The following is a 23,216-nucleotide window of genomic DNA, read 5'->3' as shown; positions in this document are numbered from 1 at the left end:
GGCAGTCATTGGTTTTCAGATTTTTACTTGATGTTATATTCCTATCACACCAACCACCAATGACCCCCACTTTCCCAACTTGTACCTTTCTCTTCCTTTCCAGTTTTTAAAGCAATGAACAAGAGGTAAAAGTTGCAGGCATGACAAAAGACTAGTAGGTTGGAATCTGGGATAATGGCAAAGTGGTGAACGTTTGCTCAAGGGACCCAGAATGGTTAGTCTGGGATACCCTGGACAAATTTTTTTTCACTGTTATTTGTTGAGAAATACAGAACATTCACTCGTGAAGGAATATTTTCTGGAAATCGAGGGCTGGCTGGTCGACAGCACATGAGAAAGAAGCATGTGGCTGGGGCAGATGGAGAGTGTAAGGGCAGGGATGAAGGCAGAGGAGGGCCGTGGGTGTGAGCTGAACAAAAGAACACCATGAGTGAGAGAAAAGGAGAAGGTTGGGTTGAACTGCTAGTGAAAAACAAACTGTCTAATGGCAAAAGCCTTATGGTGTGTGCTCATGAAATATTAAGGAAAACAATCTTCCTACAAATTAGCCCAGATAGGAATCTTAAAAGATGAATTTAACTTCCAATCCCTTCAGTTCAAAATTGAGAAGTAGTTGAGATAAGAGCAAATACTTTGCTAGTATCAGCCTTTGGGATTTCTACATCACAAGGTCATGAGTGTGAATTAACAGATTTCCAACCTCGCCAGGGTACAAAGGCAGAAAAACTAGGTAACCCAAATCATGCAGCTCTCCCCAGAATAATTAGCAAAACCCTTCATTCATGTTATTAAACTCTTTCCTACACTTTGTACCTTGTTTTGTCCAGTTGTGGAATTCCTGGGTCAATTAAATGCAGTTTCTCTGTTAATGCTCTTGCCCTCATTTTGCCCCTTACCTCTTGAGAATGCTGGAATAAGTATCTCCATTGTTGGCTGTGAAACTAGTATGGATTATTTTGGAAGTTCGGAATTCTCAGCCCTTTTTTTCAAGATTCTTCACCCCCAACCTCAGCGGTGCCACTGAGATTGGAGGGGCTGCTGAAGCCTCCCCTTGCTCTCTGGACTCCTGTCTTAGTTGACGGAATGCTCAACATCTGTCCCTAAATTCTGTTATTCATATTTTGTTGCTTATATTAGCCTTTCTGTCTTTAAAGAACACAAGCATAAGTCTTTGGAATTAACCTGTTCCAGATCTCTGCAACACACCCTCAAGACCCAAGAATATTTAAAGGCATGATCTCCTTGTATTAGCTGAAGAAATTAAATCTAGAACAAGAAATAAATATGACACTTCTCCAAACATAAAGCAACACAAAAGTCCCCTAATTCCTCTTAATTTTTAAGATAAACAGCTGACTCTTCTGGCTTTAAGATAAACAGCTGACTGTTCTGGCTAGATTTTAGAGATAAGCCCAAATAAACAAAGCTTTTAGTTTAATAAGCTGTAATACTCAGTAAGTAAAGTATAGTTCTAACTCCAGATCTAATCTTAACTAAAGTGAGAGGAGATTTGCACATATTAAATGACACTGTAAGTACACATGTGTGTACGTGAGTTGTATATCTCATACAGCATACAGGTGTAGACACCTGTGGATGTATCGATGTGTACATGTGTATGTATATATGTGTGTGCATGCGTTTGTGAATGTAACCCATTCCCTTCAGTTTTATTACTTTTCACTAGCTACTCAAATTCTCCATGGACTGCAACCCAAATCTTTTGGTAGAAATATTTTTTGCATCGCTCTTCCTCCTACTTCTTCCCCTCCACACTTATGGTATGTACAGTTTCGCCAGACCAGTGTGAAGACGGGAAACACTGAAGGAATTGCTTTTCACAAGTGTGGGAACGAAAATCCTTCCCAATGAAAACATCTGTCTCTGTTCAAGTCATGCCCAGTTATCCCCCAAAAGAAATGTTCTGATTAACTTTTTTTTTTCAGTCTTAAGATAGCAGTTTGTATAGCAGATCTAATTAAGAAGTTTATGTAACAGATCTGCAGGGTTTTTTTTTTCTTTCTTTCTTTTTTTTTCCTTCAACCGGGTTCTTTGAGCTCAGTTTGAGTGTTACCAGCTTTCGCTATGCAACGGCCAAGTGCTTCACGGGCTGAGAATTATCAGCTTTTGTGGGATACTATTGCTTCCCTAAAACAATGTGAACAAGCCATGCAACATGCTTTCATTCCGGTAAGGAAATTTTTCTTTATTTTCCTAGGGATTTTTTTCCTCCCCCCACCCCATATTTTCCCCCTTTTATATCTATAGAGGAAACGGCATGTCTTCTATGTGTTTAAAAACATAGCATCTTCTCTGTAGTTCTTGTTTCAGCTAAACATATTCCTGTTTTCCCCTGTATGAAATTTGACATCTTAATATGGCCAAAATATAGATCAGGGAAAAAAAGAGTAAAAAGCAGCCCAAACAAATTCATCCCACTAAAGATAGTGATTTCTAATAATGATATGTACTAGAGAAAAGGCACAAGATTGATATTCTTCTTAATATTTGAAATAGCCTGTAATGTGTATTTCCTGGTTGGTTTTTCCCCCAAAACTACTTAGAATGGATTGAATGTCTTTTAGACATGGGTTTGATTCATAGATTAAGAAGCCAAAAGTTAGATCTTAAATTTCAATTCTCTGCTTATCCAAGTCTAATCCATTGTAAAACCTGTCTTGAGAAGTGTGATTGTTCCTTTACTAGACTAGCTGCTTTAGAAGAGTACTTGAAGATTCATAAACATGGCTTATGGAAATGTATGACATATAAAGGGAATTAATAAGCGAGTTTGTGTCATTGCTTTCATGTTGAAGAAATATTGTTTATGCTTATACTTTATCCCACTAGAGGAACCAAGTTAGCTACTTTGATTGGCTAAGATGGAGGCATATAGGACTTGGAAGATGTGTTGAAATCTTTGATTCTTTTAATTATATCTATCTTGAGACAGTGAGCTAATCTATTAGGAATGAGAGAATATTCTTAAATATTTATCCTTGCTAAAATTTATTTGTAACCCCTCAAGCAAAAAACATTTCTGACACAGAAATGTAAGAGATATACTTCGGTCAACAGAGCATATTGGAATAAAGCTTTAAAATCCAAGTTATTTTGGTGACTCAAGTTAGATGTCACCATATTTTTTCCTGTGACATAGGGATCATTTAAATATTTCAAATATTGTTTCCATATCTGAAGTCCTTCTAATTGAACCCCTGTTTTCTGGTTGGATCTCTGTAAATGGATTCTGACAGGTAAAGACACAAAACGTCTGTATTTCTGCAAGGGGTTTAAAAAAGTAATAGTGGGTAGCTTTCTAAATCTCATTAAGTTATAATAATTCTGCTTTGAACAGAGAGGAGGTTGGTGTGTATAGTTTGCTGCTTCTATTTTTATCAAACTACAGTTCCGTCCCATTATCATGAAGAATATTCTCTTCCTTGGGTAGCTCAAGTGTCTCTTCCTCTACGGAGCCTTCTCTGTTCAGGCAGAGTTATTTTCACCCTGTTTGGTTCCTTGTAAATACCTGATATATCACCTACCATTTTTCTTGTGTTTTCTTATCCACCTCTCCAATTATTGTAACTTCTTAGAGTGAGGGAGAAAGGGAAGGTAATTTGTAGAGAGAAACTAACATTTGTGTTCTTATCTTCCTGACTTGAACTCTTGAAATATAGAGATGTGTCTATGCCAAGGCCTAATACAGTGCCTGGCACAATGAAGCGTGTTTGGTGACAGAGAAATGAATGAATCAAATAACAAGAGTCTCCAGTTCCAGGCATTCCACTTAGTGCATGGCAGTTTTCATAGTGAGCTTTGTCTATAGTGAGCTCATAAACTATTTCTATTCAAGTCCATCTGGAGAATACAATATACCTTGACTAAATTGTCGCAGTGGGGTGGGGTGGGAATGTGTAAGTGCAGGGGATAGACCTTTATGGGAAAAGGTGCCCTTGGATTCAATTCCCAAAATCTACAGAGTGCTCCTTTCTCCATTCTAGTGTCTGCTCCTCCCAGCCCCCCATCACACAAATAGACCTATGGACATAACCAAGTTATCATTCCAGTTTTGCTTCATTTTGACTGCTTTATATCTTTTGCAGAAGATGGGGGGAGGGGGCAGGGGGAATTTGCCAGTCTCTCAAACTTTCTCAAATTTCTTCTCAGCCTTGTATTAAATGCATCATTTTGTCATCATGATTTTCTGAGGTGTGCCTTTAGAAGGCATACCCATTTTTAAATATTACTAGCATTTGGGGTTAATTCTGTTGAAATTGAGCCTAATTTATTTCTTTTTCAACATTTATAGTTTACATCTCAGAAAAAGACTCTTTTACCTACTTTACTCCCTTTTTAAAATCCATGATATATATTTCATAGATACGTGTATACTTACAGATACATCAGTGCATGGCATTTTTGCCTAATGATACCCTTCATTGCTTAGGATCTTTTAATAAATCCTAAAACATATCTATCCTACATGGTGTATTCTACTGTATTAAGAAAAACAACAACAAACTATATTGGCTCAGTTAATTGCCTTGATTAAAATAAACCGGGCTCTCTTGTAAAATCAAATATTTGAAAATGAATAAATGTGTAGGAACGATAGCTGCATAAGGATGTAGCTCGTCTGAAGAAAACTGACCTGAAGAGCTCACAAGCAGGGCTTTTTGTTGCTTTCTTGCAGAGGGTAAATGCTGTACTGGGCAGTCAGAGACGATGCCTTCTCCCTCCCTGTGTCAAGCCCGATTAACCCCCCATAAGGAAGACTACAGAACCTTTATAAAACACTTTCACCAGCACGTCCTTATTTAATCATGGCGATGATAAAATGATAATTAAATAGCCTCACGATTGCTACCTTCTCTGATATCGTCATGGTGGAGGATCAGAGCTACCCAACACCTAGAGCATCTTTAAGGCCAGGAGAGAGCCCGGGCCTCTGGCCCTAAGCCCACATGCCTTTCTCTTTCACACTCACCATGGGACTTTGTGCTCTGTTTCTCTTGTGGCATTTCTCTCCTGTGATTATAAACATTTTGGGAGTTCCTCTTATTTCCATGACTCTGTAAACTCCTTGTGGGGCGGGACAGAGGTATGCTGCTTCTCTACCTACTCTCTGAAGGGCCAAGCGCAGTGCCTTAAAGACGATGTTTCCTAAATAATCTGCGTGGACTAAGAGATGGGCTTAGGTAGCAATTAGAAGAGGATGAGGAAATGATCCTTCCTCTTTCAAGTGCATCCTTAAAAGCCGTCTCCTCAGCTCCAGCCTTTTTTTCTTCCACCCGCCCTCTGGCCTTTGGATGTCGAGTTTGAATTATCATCAGGCTTAGGTCAGCTCTAAATAGAATTTGTTCAGTGATGAGCTTCAGTCCTAGTTCATGGTGTTCCAAGTGGGTTTTGTCCTTTCTGGATTCTAAATATTACTCAACTCATCATCCTCAATCATGCTGGATTCTTTTCTCTATTTCGTCCCTTTACCCTTCCTTTGCATTTCCGTTTGGTACTACGCTGATTTTTATTCTGTTTCCTTCTGAAAAATATGAACAAGGCTATTAATGGAATTTCTGTTAGTAATGGAATAAATAGGACTGTCTGTAGAGATGTTCAACTTAAGGAGAAAAAAAACAACCCTACACCAGAGCCACTTGGATAATTGCAACAGCCTGGGACTGCATTAACATTTGCAGTTTACTGGTAAAATAAAATGGAGTTGTCACTTTTGCTTTTGAGAAAAGGGAAGAGCTTGCTGTCTTTTTCATCTTCCTCCCTTGTGCAGTGTGCATTTTCTTTGACTGCTGGTCTTGTGATTCTGTGCAGACGCATCTGGAGTCCACGAAAATCAGCACCAGGTGCAGAATCCCTTCCCTGTGTACTAATATTGTTCATTGTAGAATGTTTGTGTTGACTCATCAGAATGGGGTATTAGTGCGGATATGTGCTATTGTGTAATAGAGTAAAGCCTATCCTCTACCACTCCCACCTTTCTCACCCGTCCCGGAAATTGCAAAAATAGGACCCAAAACATTTTTGTTGCAGAATAGAGAAATAGACAGTTGTTCAGAGTTAATAATAGCAATCCTCCTTCATGTAGCAAAACAAAATTAAAAAGCCTTATATCAAACCCGGAAAATTTTTAATGAGCTAGTTCTAGATATTTTGTACTCTTTTAAGCTTCATTTAGATTTTTTTTTTAATTTAATGGGAAGATGCCTAAGAACAATGGAGTTTCTAATTTTTATCTCATATGGAGACAAAAAAAAATACTATGCTGATGCTTTTCCTGTTGCCACTGCTACTTCTGCTGCTATGATTACTTCTACCAGCACTACCTATTTTCCTTATTTTTATCCATCTTATTTAGCAGTTTTAAAAGCAATGTAAACTAGATTCTTTCTCATTAGAACTTTAAGAGCTAGGCAAGGCAAGTTTTAAATTCACTCTATAATTTATGTGAAAATTAAAATCCAGAGAGGTGAAGAGGCCAGAATCAGAAATGGTCAAATAGTAAGACAAAATCTGTTAGTACTAAAATCTCAGTCTAGTGCTCTCTCTGCTCTTATTTAGAATTTCAGCTACCCACAGGGCCTGGACCAGAATCCCTGCACTGCTTCTTACCAACTTTGCCATATTCCTTAACTTGTCTGAGCTTCAGTTTCATCCTCTGAAAAATTAGATATTATGCTGTTTAAATGAGATAATGTGAGGAAAGCCTTTAGTATACTGCCTCTTGAAAGAAAGTACCCAGTAAGTGTCACCATTATTGTTATTAATGTTGTTAAGGTTTAACTTTACTCCAAATGTATCCCTTTACAAATTACATATTATTTCCATATAGGATCCCATTTGCTTCTTTAAAAAGCACGTGAGATTGACCAAATAAAAATTTATAACATCCATTTATACATGAGTAGAGTTTCAGAGAAGGTAAATTCATTGGCTAAGATCATCACGTAAGTTATGCAGATGACCTAAATCCTAAATTCTTTTCGTTGCTATTTTTAAGCTATTCAGAATTAGGTTAGTATTTAAATTAGGAATCATACAGTCCTTATTTATAGTTGGACGTAACCTTAGAAATAATTTAGAGAGTTAAGTGACCTGAACAAGTTCTACAAGGGCACAGCCAGCCCTCAAAGCCTCATCTGCTGACTCCACGGGCAGGACTAGAGGTTCGCATCCTCTAATGTAAAAGTTCTACAGTGCAAATGTCTTCAGTGGTTTAGATAGGCAAGGAGGAGTCATTAATTGCCAGGCTGCAAACTTTATATTCATAAGGCGGCCGTCACCTCGATTCCAGTTGGTGGGGGAAATCCTTTATAAAACAAGTGGAGGTTGAAATGTTTCTGAGGTTACAGTCCCAATAGATGAAGTTTTCTGAGAGTGTGGAGTTGAGAGTCAGCCTGGGAACCATCATTCCACTCTCCCCCTTGTGACAGGGTCCTCACGCAGTGGAAATCAACCTCCTCCAAGCCTTAATTCTGTCCCTTTCATTTCTCTACCCCATAGATGCAGAATAATTTTCCTCCATCTTTATTGTCCCTGAAAGGCACAGTTGTAGCATTTTCCTAGGCTGAGTAGGAGGCACATTAAGGCAGCCAGGGGTTCTTGTTTTGCAGAATAACTAAGGGTAAGAAAGTCATCAGAAAACTGAGAAATCAAGAATAACAAATACATTGCCGCTCCGGGAAGCTAGGACAGCTGTGGAGCTAGGAACTGGTTGGCATTTTGGACCAGATATTTGTAGGCTCCTGCCTTGTGGAACAAAGAGCTCATTGCCGAGCAAATGACAATATACAAACACATCTGCAGAATATATTCTTTGGCACCAGCAAATACCAACCGTATTTAGTTAACCTCTATTATTCTAGTCCCCACTCACTTTTCCTTTTTATCTGTTTTTTCTTGGTGTTTTTCCTCATTGAAAATAAGCCCAAATAAAACATGATTTTTTTTGGAAGGAAAAATGGGTGGGGAGGAAGAGAGAAAGACTTATACAAGGGATCAGAATTTAAAATAAGGGAAATGAAGCTAAAAAGTTATCTACCCTGTCCCTTCCTCAACCCAGTCCAAGCACCATCTTCCAGAGGGAGATTTTACAAGAGTGCACAGGTCCACTGTGGATATGACCATGGCACAGATTGCTAGTGGTTAAAAAAGCAAGCTGCTCGCATGTCTCTTCTTGGTCTCTCTCACTAATAATTTCTCTCAGGCAAAAGAGCATCTCTAGATATGAAATAGTTTAGCCTGTTATGTTTCAAGCTTTGAGTGTATGATCTGGTATCAAGTTATAGGAAAGGAAAAATGAAGGCCAAGTTTAGATATCAGGATTTTTTTTCCCTGGAGCTAAAACTTCTAGAACATGGAAAAAGGAAAGAATGAATGAAGAGCATGATGATAAATTTTCTACTCCCATTCAGATTTTCCTATTTCTTTAATATCAGAGAAAATCCATTGCCACTGATAGCATAACCTCAAGGCCAGAAAATGATCAGATTCACAACATATATGCTATGTCTTTATATGCTACAGACATAGTGCAAGAGGCTCATGAATAGATTTTTTGAGATGCACTAAGACATATATGACCTCACCCTTTAACCAATTCGCTAGAAACTGCTTTCTATCACTATTCTTTTTCCAGTTTAACTTTTTTATTTCTGCACATCATTTGTAACTTCATGTTGTCTAACTTCCTGTAACTGAAAGATAAAGCAGAGAGAAGAGTTGTACAGCAGACCCGTCTGACTTGCCAGCATTCCCTGCAGGGTGAAATGTATGATGAGGGAAGTCAGGTCCCTGGTGAGGCCTGGATTTCCAGAGGTCATCCATTTCACTCTTCAGTCCTCAAACAGAGAAATAAATGGGGAAGGTCAGTGAATTGCCTTCCTCTTCACCCTGAATTACTGACCTTCCTGGGTCTAGAACTGAGAGCTCCTGATTCCTAGTCCAACGGTATTTAAACAGAGCCACAATCCCTGGACTGGGAAGTTTTTACTTCCTGGAAGATAAAGTATCTGAATTTTGATAACCAAGCAGGAACTAACGGTAATGTCAGGTTTACTCCCTTGTAAGGAATTTAAAACATTATCTTTATATTGAAAAGAGGTAGCTATGGAGTAAAATATAAAAACCACATGGATTTTTAAGATAAAACATGAGATTTCCAGTAAATGTCTCCTTTGGGGTGGATCTTTTAGGATATGTATTTATACTCATCTGGCTTAAAGGGTATTTTAGTAGGAAAGTTTGAGAAATGATGTAGGATGGCATTCTGGTTTTTTTTTCTTTCATGATCTTTGAGTTCTTGGCTTTTCACCAAATCCCATGCTTCCTCCCACCCGTCCAAATTTTCCTACAGTGTTGTGTGGGATAATAAGTTAGGGCAGTGAACATTGCCAGCAGCTAGCTCCCTTCTTTGCTCCATACAGGCTGGCAATATCACAAGAATATGGATTTGGAGCATAGACCCTTTTAGTAGCCTTGACTCCACTAGTTAATAATCAAATGACCTTGAGCAAGTTGTGTAATAGGTCTGTGACTTGGTTTCTTTACCTGTAAAATACAAATTATGTAATTCATAGGATAGTAATGGGAAGTGAAAGAGCTAATGGGCTTAAAGGAACTAGTATATATCCCAGCATATGGTAGGCACAGAGGAGTCTTTCCACTTATAACTTTTCTTAATCTTCATGTTGGGTTAACATGGTCTATAGTGCGTGACAGTCTTCACATGCTAATATTTCAACACCACTAGGAAGTGTGGTACAAAACTTAGTTCCCAGAGGGCACTGTGCAATTGCCCCTTTTTACCCCTTTGACCTAATTCTCTTGCCTCACAGGTTTTCTCATACATTTTTTTATCTCCTAGTGCTGTCACCCTAATACCATAGCCACAAAAATCAATTAACAAACATCTTTTGAATGTTTACTGTATGACAAGTGCTCTTAGGAGTGTGTGTGTATGTGTGTGTGTGTGTGGGGGGGGTCTGGTAAAGAAATAACATAAGGTATGGGCCCTGCCCTCAAAACAATTACAATTTCACCCAGGAGATATGAACACACATGAACCACTTAGCCATCAACACACAGAGGAACGGAAAGAACCGTTCATTAAGAGTGTCAGGGCTTGGTGCTTCTTTCCTTTGAAGTTTACAATCAATGTGAACTGACGTAGTCCAGGCAATGAATGCTGTAAAATTCTGGGTGCAGGATGAATAGAAGATAGACCTGGGGGATGACTTGGGGAGGTTTCATAGGAAGTTTGGAACTTTAGATGGTCCTGGAGGGATGGTTAGAATTCGGTTAGGTAGCCATGAGAGAAGACAGAGATCCATGCCTGCTCCAGGATATGAGAGCAGAAGGAAATGTACACGAAGGCATCATGGGAGGCACAAGCAAGGTATGTGTTTGGAGCAACAAGTGTCAGGCTTGATGGCAGAAAAGGAGAAGAGGGAAGGAAGCTCTTAAATAGCAACCATGTATTGATCACTCATTGTGTGCAAGACCATGACCATGTCTTTCAGAAGCAGTGGGACCCTACTTAGCCTGATTGACCAGATTATTGATAGCTTGCTCACAATTTTGGTACCTAAAACTGGAAAATACAACGGTTCTACTTAGATCGTAGCTCTCTGGTGACTTACCAACAAGGAGCAGATGGTATCCACGGGGATCTTTCCAGGAATAGCACCACATGGAGTGAATCAGTGAATTAAGTAGGTATGCGTATTGTGGCATGGGGCACGTTGACTAAACCACATCTGAGATTTGAGCTAATGACTTCATTTTTCGTGGGCTCTTCTGAGATCATTTGCATAAATAAAGCAATTAGATTTGTAAAAGCTCAGCATGAATCAATGGAACTTGAGGCGTCATGGACTAATGGGAAAAGCGAAGGGGTTAGAGTCAGAAGACCTGGGTTCTCCAGATTTGCTTCTCTCTAGCTCAAAAGAGGTTCTTAACAAGGGGTCTGTGAACTTGAACTTAAATTTAGAAAAAACATTATTCTTGTGGGGATGTTTGCAGGTGTGATATATTTATTAAATAAAACAGTGTAGTATGGACTTAGCAAGGGGTCTGTGGTTTTCACCTGACTGGCAATGGGGTCCATGGAACGAAAAAAGTTAAGAACCCCTGCTCTAGCTGTCTCACTTTGGGAAATTCACTGAATCACTCTGACCCTCTATTTTCTTACCTGTAGACAAGGGATAATTCCACCAATATCCCCCTGACGTTTTGTGAGAATTAAACAAGAAAGCACTGGTAAAAAGTTTACCTTATTTGCCTGGTACACATTGTGTGCTTGCCCAATCAAGGTTAATTCCCTTTCTTCTTCATGGGGAAATTAAATCAAGTGTTTGAGCATTCTTTGTAAATTATAAAGCATGGTATTTGTGATCGATATCACTATTAATTTGGGGTTCAGTCTTTATCTGTAGACCTAGTTTTGGTGAGTCATTTGTTCTAGTCTTTATACTAAGTTCAAGGTAAGGATGTAGGGTAGAGGTCTCAAGAGTCTTTAATACTAACAGTTGAACCAATTTCCATCTATTGTTCCAAGTGAGATTTATTATAGATAAATTTATAAGGTAAAGAAAGCTGTCTTTGTTTCCCTGGTCTCTACTTTCTATGCCTTACTTTCTAGGCTGCCCCATCGTTGTTGTACTGGGAAAAAAGTGATATGGCCAACCAGCCTAACTGAGGTCTGTAGGATAATATCCATTTCCTGCAAAATATTACAGCACTGTGCATTTTAAACAAAGAACAAAGGCAGAGGGTAACACCTCAGTCCAAAGGAATGAAATACTAATGGTGGGTTTTCAAATATCAGTGAGACAAATAATGTTGACTAAACCAGAATTCCTGGCATTTATCAAATCTTAATAGTGAATGGAAATAAATGTCTTGCAGTAAAGAGTCACTCATTTTGGAACCAGATGCCAGGGTTGACTCTTAAACTTGCTATTTCAAGCTCAGTGACCTTGGGCAAGTCACTTAACATCTCTCTGTCTATATTTTCTTATCTGTAAGGTCATTACCTTACAGATATAGTAATAAAATACAAGTAATAAAATAAAAAGATACAATAATAAAAATAAGCTGTTCTTATTTTTATTACTCAGACAATTGCGGCAACCAGTATTGAAGTTTAGGGCAAAACATCAACCTGCCGTTCTTTTTTCATATTTTTGTAACAAGGTTGATGGCAAGGTAGGTAGGTAATCACCTGTACATTTTGTTAAATGCAAGGTCTTGTCTTCCTCCAAAGTTGCTCCCTTGAAATATCCTGCCACAGCCATTCACCTAAGTTAACCTGAGCTAACTAAGCCTTCAGGCATTTAACCAGTTAACTCACCTACCCTATTATTGCCTTAGTGACCTCACCTGTGAGGAGATACGCTGTGTCACTGCAGGGCACTGGCAAATCTGATGACAGGCCAGAACTACTTGGTGCTGCTAGTGGTGAAGAATCAGAACAGGACTGCATAGAAAACACCCGCCTTACCAAGTGTATGCTATGGGCCATAGTTAGTGGTAATAGTCTGATCATATTCTTTCATAACCTGTAACAAATTTTCTGCGACAATGTAAGGTGTTGGTGGAGGGGTGGTATACAAGAATTCTGTAAATTATGCATGATTGTTTTGTAAGCTCACAACTCCTCTAATTTAAAAAAAAAATGAAAAGAAAAAAAGAAGAAATGCACCCCCCTGGTTGATCCTGATGATGGGGGGGGGGGGGGAGCATGAGAAAGAGAAGAAAATCCTGTAAAGCAAAATAACCACAGGAATAAATAAAAAAACCTTACCTCTATAGAGCACCTCTCTCACTCCACATGTATTATTTCATTAGCTAACTTCTTGGGAAATAGGTTAACTGCAAAATAGCATTGTCCCAATTTATAAGTAGGGGTTTTCAAGAGATTAAGGGACCTAGAAATCCTCTGAGAATCAGAGAATTATATCTGAGTTAGTAAAGTGAGAAATTTTTCTTTATGCTGTGGAAGAGAAGCTAGCAACTTCTAGGACAGGAAGTAACTGCATTTTCAGCCTGATAGCCTGGAAAAACTCAGGAGAGGAAATCAGGAGGTTTTGATGGTTGCCAGCATAGGCTCTTAGGCTAAAGAAACATGGATTTGTAAACTGATGGTGACACCTGCACATTTGTGATCTTAGGCAAGTAACTTAGCCACTTTGAGTGCACACTCTCTATCATCTTTTTTTTAAAAATGGGAGCAATGTTTATCATAGCATATGTAAGAATTAAATGCATTGCTGTATCTTCGGTATTTATCACAGTCCCTGGAACATAATACTCATTATGCTTAATAGTTTATTATAGTTATTCTTGTTATTATTATCCTATCCTCCCATTTTGATACTAAATAACTGTGAGATCTGGGGCATGCCACTTCCTCCTTCTCTTTATTCGTATTTGTAAAATGAAAGGATGGAATTAAAGGATTCTAGATGTCCCAACTTTAAGCGGCATTATCCTAGAAAGTCTTCATTCTCCCTCTGTCTCACATAATCATCAAAATGTAATCAGTCATTTACTGGACATTTTCTTTGGAGCTTCCTCAAAGAGCCTGTGATTTGGTCACCTGGGTGGGCCTGTGTCATCAGCCTTCTCCTGGGTCATGCTGCCTGCAGGCTGGTTACGTGATGTTCTGGGGTCCCAAGAACTGGGCCAAGTGAGGAGGGAGAGTTCTGGGACCCAGAATCAAGGTGCAGAGAACAGTGTGGCTTTGGGCTGACTCCTGTATTTTTGGTCAGCAGTAAAAATAGGGCCCACAGATGTCCCATAAAGTCTGAATCCATCCCAAGAGAAAGTAGACTATGACTCTTAATTTTGTGGACTCTGGAACCAGACAGCCTAGATGTGAAGATGGTCCTATTTACCAGCTATATAACTTAGGGATGCTTGCTTAACCTCTGAGCCTCAGTTTCCTCACCTATAAGATGAGAATAGCAGTAACTGTCTCTTTGGAATGTGTGAAGGTTAAATATAAAGTTAATGAAGTTTATTTAATGAAGACAAGCCTTGAAACATCTGATTAAAGGGATATTTTTCAGATTTGTTATGAATCGTCTTCAAGTTAATGGAGATAAATATGCTGATTGTATCTTCCACTCTAAAGAAATTACCCAGCTACAGATAACTGCACAATGAACTGTAGTACCAGAAACTTGGAATTTGGGGTGCCTATATATGACTGGAACATGACAGATTCCACACACCCAGACTAAGAAAAGAGAGGAAGGTTAGTCTGGAATCTTTTGAGTCACTGGAGTGAATTAGGAGATCAATTAAAGAGAATATCCAAAATGGAGAGAGAGGGCAGGTATGGAAGACAGTGTACGGCTTAAAGAGAAGTTTGGAGAGATTTGGACAGAGGAGTTGGTCTTAAGATTCAGAAGGTAAATTAGATCACATGAAGCATGGACTTTCATGATTGCAAAAGTGAGCGAAGAAATAGGAGCCAGCCAAAACCGAGGGATAGTCTGAAATTACCAATGGTAAGGAAAACATGGGCCATACTTGAAATTCAACAAGCATGCCTTGTTGCTGCCACTCTGGATTTTATTCTCCAATGATGTATGTGCCTTTGAGTACTAAACGATTCTAAGGAGCTCCTGTGAAAGCAGGCTGTTAGGGGGTCCTAGCGCAGAGCCAGAGGGGCTCTTCCGAGAGCCAGGAACGTCCCAGTGGGGTGGCATGTTGTTCAAGGCAGCCCACCATGGCATCTCCTCGGCACTTGAAGTCCTTGGCCCACATCAAATATATACGCAAGTATATGTGTTTACACAATTCATATGTTCTGTTTGTTCATGTACTTTTAGTGACTTTTGGATATCTAGGAATTAACTGAGACTTTCATATCTTGTGAGCGCTGAGAAAGAGCAATAGATTTCCACATCACGTTGATTGTATTGAAAGATTCACAGCCTCCACACTTATGAAATGTTTGTTACCTCATAAAGGATGGATTTAGCTAAGTGATAATGACTGGTTAAAAACAATGTAATATTGGATATTGGAAAACTAGTCACAGTCTTGTGGGTATTGTGATGGATTTTTAGGATATCCTAGAAATAATATAAAAAGGTATCATTTTCCTTTATACTCTAATCTATAGTTTATAGCACTATTTAGTTAATAATTCCTAAAGATTTTTTGAACTGCTCAGTGTACCCAAGTGCTATGGAGAATTCTAGAAAAGTGTATGATCCTTGTCATTTTATAATATAGATTCTGACTGGAAAGAACAAAAGTGCATACATGAATTGGAAAATAACAAATAGCGTTGTATAGGAAAAGGGCTTAAACCAAAGTGATATAATCTAGAAAAGGAAAACAAAAGTAAGATGGATGAAAACCCCAAGTCATATCAATATATATTTATTGATCAAAACTATACTAAATAATAGAGAGGAAACCAAGTATAGGGTGTATTATTCAGAGAGTTTTCAGTCTGGCCAAGGAGACAAGGAACAACTACTGTTGGGAGTCATGCGTAGGAGAGACATGCTGAAAACTAAACTAAATACAGATTAGGATACCACCAGACTGCTTTCAACACCTCACGTGCCAGGCCCTGACGCACGTCTGCCCCTCTCCTCAAGAGTGGCCTTTGCTTTGCCTGGGTCTCGTCTGACAGTGCAAGTACAGGAATCCAAAAACACTGCAAGACTGGGGACACTTTTCCTGGGACAAATGCATCTAGATCCTGGGATCACAGAGTAGCTTAGTGGGAGAAAACAGATTTTGAAGTCAGAAAGGCCAGTGTTCCAATCTCAGCTCCCATTCTCCGTGACCTTCAGTTTTCTCATTTACAGCATAGGGATAGTGATAATAATATCTCTTCAATATGTTTTTTCACAGCGATTTAATGAGACTAGAGATGCATGTCCTCATACATGGACAAGTTTATTACTTTATTACAAATATTTCTATTACAAGTATTTAACAAATTGTAGTTGATGTTGTTACCCTTGACATGAGAGGTTGTCGCAGAACACAGGACCTAATCGGGCCTGTTGGGTGCAACTGTGGCCAGTAACCAAGGCACTGAGGGCTCTGTGGGGACACACAGTTCAGCAACTATCCAACAATATATCCTTTCAGTAATGCACCTGGAGGAATACTCACTGCTAATAGTATCTGACGTTAGTTCTGAAATTTATACTTTACAAAACACGTTCTATTATGTCATGTCCTTTGATCTTCAGACAACCTTTTGGGAAGGTGAACGTTACTTTATGCATTCTGCAGAGAAGGAAAATGAATGAGAGGGTCAGTGGGCTGGCTCCCAGATCATACCACCAGCCAGGGGCTGAGGCCCCGAGTCGTACGGTCATGAAATAGCCAAATTTGACGGTCTGTCTTCTAACTCCCAACCTCAAGCTGTTCTGCCTACACCACCAGCCTCTTAATAACGACTGGTCTTGGTGGGCTTCTCGCTAGCCCGTATCCCCCCACAAGGTCCTTCCCTTTGGGAGTTATGGGTCTATCATGAACACCTGCTTTACCTCATGAACACCTGCTTCTCCTCTATGGAGATATGTAGACCATGGTTACGGTCATAATCATCATAACCCTGGGTGTTTTGGGTTAAAACATGGAATTTTGTTTTGTAGCATTCCCTGGCTTGCCATTTGTTTTATCACTCTATTAGAATTCCACAGGCACAGATTGGCATTAAAAAGCTGTTAACTCCAGAGGGCATGGCTAATGAAATGTCCCAAAAGTTGTATGCTTGCCAAAACCACCGTGTCGTATAGGACAGCTCTCGATTAATCATGATGAGAGTATTTCCCTATATCTAAATGAAATCTATAATTTGGAAAGGAGATTAAAGACCCTTTGGGGAAAGAAAGGGAAGTTGCTGTAAAAATCTAGAAACTAGAAAATAAAGATAGGCACTCAATATTCATGAAGTCAGATTGGTTGAGGCAAATAGAGATTGCAATCTCTGATTTTCTAATGACTTTGCTTGTAGTATTTCTGTATCAGCTTTACTCAGATTCCTACTCAACTTTAAAGGGAATGACTAATTTGTAAATAAATAAATAAAAGAAGAAAGTGTAGCATATCCAATATTATTTCTGCCATCTTTGACTAATTTTTAATTTCCTATCTAAAGATTTCTAAGACATGTAATCAGCAGGTACATAAATGACAAAGTAATTATATGCAACATGCGTAATAGGTAAATGAATAAGTAAGATGCCAGTAAGTGAACCTTTCTATTTTGCATTGAATACAACCTACTCTCAAAAGGCAGTTTAAAGAGAAGCGCTTTAAATATCAGATTAGGTTTTATTTTGCTTCCTTGAGAAAGAAATCAAATTTCTTTAGCAAAACTGTTACTATTTTATAAAGAAATGCTACAAATTTTAACTCTCACCCAATTTATTAGAAATCCTTGCCATGTACACAGCACAAATCTTCACCTCCTACAGGGTTGGGAAAAATTAAGAGAAAATTGTTACAAATCATATTACTTACTTCATTTCATTATGCAGTAAATGTAGCAAAAATAAATTCCTGGGAGGAAGTGAGGAGAAGCTTTGATCTCATTTATCCCCCTCAGCCTTGAACATACACCTCGACAGGTCCTCAGGAAATGGCTTTTGAGCGCTTTAAAGTTAATAGATTCCATCTCTGAACATACCATTTGTTGTTTAATTTTTTTTCTTTGTCTCTTTTTCAGGCCAGCCCTGCACCTATAATTGTCAACACAGATACTTTGGACACGATTCCTTATGTAAGTAATATTTTTATGATTTCTCTTTAAACTACAGTGAAACTTAATCAGCTGAGTGCAAAATTCAATATATATTATTTCACCCAGTCCAGATAATCTCATGAACTATATATAGAAATAGTGTCATGAGTTTTCTTTTGATATTTGCTAAATCTCACCTTAGTCAATGCAAATATTTCCTTCTTTTATTCATTGTTTTGAATAAAGCATGGAGGCCTAGCATGTGAAAAAAAAAATGATGAAAGATCCTGTTCGAATTATTTTAGTTTTCTGGGTATTTCCCTCAAAAAAGTTTGAGTTGCTTATGGCAGAGGTGGACAAACTCTAGGCTTTTTGTTAAAGACCTACTCAGATCAATTTCTATAAAAGAGCCTCGGACGTAAGTGATCAATAAATATTTGATGGGTTTTACTGGCCTTCTAATATGAATCAGCACAAGTTTTGTGAGGGTAAAGATTCTGTACATAATATTTACGGCTTTATAAAAGTCTGGCGCTCACAAGATAATAGGAGAAGGTGGATCAGTAAAGCCTGGAATCCTGGACCTGTGATCCAAACCCCTGTGCAGGGCACGCTGGCCAGGGGAGGCTGGGGACAGGCTCTGTGCCACAATGTGGGCAAGTGGTTGGTGTTAGGAAGTCCAGTGAGCAATCCCGAGCTGGTGGGTGGAGCGTGGTGATCTGGAAAGACAGACACGGCAGCTACAGATACCTGCAGACTGGGCGTTTGAAGCAGGAAGAGCAGCTGCCAGGACAAGAATGGACTCCTGAGCTGTGATAACATGAGCAAATGCAAGCAAAGCACTTAGAACAGTGCCTGGCGATAAGTACGTGCTCAATAAATATCTACTATTATTGCTATTAGACCCCAACCTCAAATGCCTATAAGGACCGAGCAAATCACAGAAGCGAGTGAGACAGGCAGAGTGGAGGCTTTGAGGAATAGAGAGCACATGGCCCTCTAAGTGGGAAAGCTGACACAGCTCGAGTGGATTGTTACTATGTGGAATGGGGCCCGATGTTGCAGGCACTTCAGTTTTCCAATGAGTGTTGGAAATTTGAATTTTTATATAAGATTTTCTGACGTTTAAATGCAGGCAACTAATATTTAAAAGGTCAAGGGAAACAGTGTGTCTAGTCCATAGGTTGCCCATCCCAAGACATCCTCCTCGCACGGACTGGCATCCTGAGCAGGTTCTGTGAGCCAGGACTCAGCCACGGGGGAACAGATGCTAGAACTGGAGTACAAGGTTGGGACTTGATTACAGGAACAAGTGACTAAAACTGGGACACGGGGTCAGGACAGAAATTGCAGCAAGCTGGACTTCCTGCTGAATCACCTCAACTACTGAACTCAGGCTTCGTCAATCTTTCTGAATACGAACAGGTTTGGGTCCAGATGAGAAACAGGGTTAAACTCACCGGTGAGAATCAAGCAGCGCCACGTGTGGAAGGCCAAGGGCTCTGTAGTAGGAAGTGAAGAAGCAACGCATAAACGGCACAGAGTGGCCACTGCTCCGTCTCTCACTCTTCCTCCCTTCCTTTGCTTACCCAGCATGTGCCCTGAGGTTTCTGTGCACTTGATCTTGTTTCAAGTACCTAACAAATCCTAACTCATTTAATACTTATAACAACCCCATTAATTTCTCCATTTTACAAATGGGGAAACTAAGGCCAAGAGATTAAGTAAATTCTCCAAGTTCTCACAGTAAGAGAGAGAGTCAAGACTTGAACCCAGAAATCTGGCTCTTGAGTCTCAGAGACCCCTTAGCTCCCATCCTGTTGCCACTCATGATTCCTCCTTCCCTCCCTGGTTTTCTGCCTCTCGGCTTGGGAACGGAGTTGGCTTACTTCTCTGCTTGGAGTGGCTTTGAGCAGGAGACAGCGCATCACAGAGGCTTCAGTACCTGACGGCAGGGATGCACATACATATTAAGGAATCTTGGGTCCCAGAGCAGTCTCTTTACTGTAGCCATTGACAATGTTAATGAGCAATGCTTTGGAGAAACAGACATGGAGCATAGGGACTTGTTTTCATAAGTAGGACTGCTTCCTTATGGTGGGTCTATGTTATCTCAAAACCTTCTGGTAGGGTTCTCAAGTCTTACCTTCCAGAGGCCCTCCTGCACAGGTAAGTTATCAATAGGATGTACACATACTGTACAGACATGCTCCATCAGTATCTTAACTCATCAGCTAGTAAGATCAACAACAAATTAACCAAATTGCTCCTTAAATAGCACCTTGGTATCTGATTATGAGTTATTTGGAGGTTTGTTTTTTTCCCCAATCATCTTCCACTTTTTGTACTTAATGCAGCCCTCTTGAGGCTTCCTTAAGAGGTGAGATCTTTAGAGCTTGCTGAGCAGCTTGTTATGGCAAAAATGTCCCAAATCTAATGGCAATGTGTCCTTGAGAATTCATTTACCCTTTCCGAGCCTAAATTAACCTAGAAGTTATAGTACCTACCTCCAAGGATGTTATAAGGATCAAATAAAATTTTGTTTATGAAATCATGCACTGTTAACTTTTTGGTTGATAGGGGTTTGCTTATTTTCATTTTATTGGATAAACACCTAAGAGGGGCCACATGCTAGACCCTGCTGCTGGTGGTAGTGGTGGAGGTGGTGGTGGCAAATATGACTCTCTTCCCCTGTATAGAAGAAACATGAATACATTACTATTGGAAGTGGCAGCTTTAGCGCATAGCCGTTAATGAGGATATGCTTCCGGTGCTGGCATAAGACCAGCTCTCCCCTTTGCTCCTGACTCACTGGGTAACCTTGAGCAAATCAAGAGTCTATTTTCTCATTCCCTAGTGTTCTATACTTTGTTTTCCTCTTTCTTTCTCATGTTCTAGTTGTTAGCATAATTTCAGCTCTATTTAATGAAAAAATGATTTCAGAGTTCCCCAGGGCATTTTAGTCAAGTTGCATAAGAACATTTCCTTTTTGAAAAGTGCCACTTTAATGACAAATTTTAACATATATTAAAATCCTCCTAAAAACAATTTCATTTCTAGTAAATGTATTCATTTTGCTGATTAGCAAATTTGATTTTAGAAATACATAGTGTTAAGGAAAGGTTCCTTGGCATATATGAACATGGTGATTAAATAACTAGAGGAAATCCATGGGGTCCAAGGGAATTTTTAAGTGAGTGTCTCATAAAGGTACAAAAGATGTTTAAAGAGATTTCTTCCTTTTTTTTTAGGAAGGTACTTTAAAAGACATTAGTACTCTGAAGGTATCTGTCATTAAAGAAGGGGTCACTGAGGTTTCTAGCTGTGAATTCCTCAAATAAACTCATTCTCATATGATATCATGACATTTTAGGGTTGGGATATGACATTACAAGTAACATATGTCTCATGCATAGCAGGAATCCATATTTAATAATTAAAAATAACTCAAAAGAGAAGCAAGGAAAAATATTTTACCATTTTCAAACTCTCTAGCTTCTATTTTTCACTCAATCTTTTTAATCCTCTCCATTATATATTGAATATTGTCTTATGCAAGTGTATTAGCTTCCTAAAGCTGCTATAACAAATTATCAGAAATATCGTGGCTTGAAACAACAGAAAGTTATTCACTCACAGTTCTGGAGGCTAGAAGTATGAAAACAAGGTGTCCACAGGACCCTATTTCCTCTAAGGGTTCTAGGGAACAATCATTTCTTGGCTCTTTCTAGCTTCTTGTAACCTCTGGCACCCCTTGATGTTCCTTGGCTTACAGCTGCTTCACTCCAGCCTCTGCCTCTGATTTCCCATGGCCTTATTCTCTGTGCGCCTCTGTGCCCTTTCTTTTGCATGTAAGGACACCAGTAGACCCACCCTATTCCAGTAGAATCTTGATACTTAATTAACTTTAGCTGCAAAGACCCTATTTCTAAATAAGGTCACATTCTGGGGTACCAGTGGACGTACATTTTGAGGGAGACACTATTCAGTGCATTACAGCCAGACACTGAAAGTTCTCATCTTTGAGAGTTCAAACTAAGGAAAGCCTTCTTGTAATCGCTGAGTCTTTGTTACTCTGTGACCCATTTACACGGTCCCCTCTTCTCCCAACACATATTTTCCCTTCAGCAGACCTTTCAAAGTTCTGTATTAAATATGATCCACACAAATCCCATTCTTTATGCTTTAGAACAATAAAATTGGAGATTCTAGGAGGACCTTTTCTTCACCCTTCTCCAGAATTCCCTTCAAGTTTGGTTATATTCTGGCCATATTGCCTGGAATTAGAACTGTAGGAAAGGGTATACTCAAGCATCACAAGTTTTAAATCTCATTAAGGAGCTAGAGGTTCAAGCAAGTTAACCTCTCATTTTTAAAGATGCAGGTATTCCAGCTCAACCGGTAAATGCCATTTACTATTAACGCCATGTAACCAACAACCACAAAATCAGCGACATATGAAAATAAGCATTTATTTCTCCCTTAAGTATCTTAAGCCAGTTGTTTCAGGCCGCATATTATTATCAGGTTGACTGGGGCATTTCTGCTCCAAGTGTTTTATTCTGGGGTTGAGAAATGGGACAGTATCTGCCTAGCATGTTATTTTCACCATAATGACTATAGGAAGGGGGAAACACTACCACACAAACACAGTTAAAGTCACTGTTCACATCACATCTGATAAGATCCCATTGGCCAAAGCAAATTACCTTGCTAAATTCAACGTGAAGGAAGGAGTATTCCCTAACCAGTAAACTAATTTACCACACCAAGACCTTAAGTAAGTAAAAGCACTAAGAATGTGTATGTTTCTTATTTCTAAGGGGGAAAAACAGTTACCAAAGAAAAAAGCATGCATTCTCCAATAAAAATACGAGAGATATCTGATTCAACTGACAAGGAGTCTACATATTATTTTTCTTTTACTTTCAGTGAAAGGAAACATCTAGCAATTATTGGCATACAGTGACTTTACTTTCTTGTGAAACACTTTGTTGCCTGAAACTATATTTCAAGATGTAGAAATAGTAATGGAGGCAAGAGGATTTGTTCCAGAAATTCTAGGACCATAGCTTGGAAAACCTCCCAGGAAAGTGAGAGAAAAATCAAGGAGGGTGGGGAAGGAAGAGTGTGAGAGGGTTCTTCGTAGTATCACCCACTGGAGTTGACCATCAAGGAGATCATTTATGTCAAAGTTACTTGAAATAAATCATAATAAGATTTTAGTGTAGATCTTTAAATGTGAAAGGCCATTGGATGCAGACACAATTATGATTCTGGGGGAAAATCTTCAGACATGCACAGCAGTGGTTCTGGGGCAGATTCTCTTTCGGCAGCATCTAAAAAGGACAAAATGGCTCAAGAAAGGGTTAACAAAGTGACTGGAGGTTAGTGAGAGAGAGAAAAAATAGGGAGAGAGAAAATAAAGGATGATATGGGTTCAGGGAATTGATAAGCAACTGAATTAGCCAAA

The 23,216-nt window shown here is 39.2% G+C and overlaps 1 protein-coding gene across 36 annotated transcripts in view; it reads left to right on the top strand.

Annotated features, from left to right (window-relative positions):
• The window catches only part of DLG2 (discs large MAGUK scaffold protein 2), a 2,400,703-nt gene that overhangs the window by 1,537,766 nt on the left and 839,721 nt on the right, over positions 1 to 23,216 (top strand). For 34 of the 36 annotated variants that reach the window (XM_058306073.2, XM_058306075.2, XM_058306074.2 and 31 more), the window contains one exon: positions 17,729 to 17,782. In XM_058306073.2, coding sequence (XP_058162056.1) covers positions 17,729 to 17,782 — 54 coding nt within the window. Of the gene's footprint in view, positions 1 to 1,806; positions 2,191 to 17,728; positions 17,783 to 23,216 lie in introns of those variants that run through there. The other 2 variants (XM_058306106.1, XM_058306100.2) reach the window with 2 other exon arrangements.

This window comes from Dasypus novemcinctus, chromosome 10, assembly GCF_030445035.2.
Source record: "Dasypus novemcinctus isolate mDasNov1 chromosome 10, mDasNov1.1.hap2, whole genome shotgun sequence".
NCBI classification, from domain to species: domain Eukaryota; kingdom Metazoa; phylum Chordata; class Mammalia; order Cingulata; family Dasypodidae; genus Dasypus; species Dasypus novemcinctus.
Note: the sequence above shows the minus strand (reverse complement) of the source record. Positions and strands in the feature narration are given on the sequence as shown.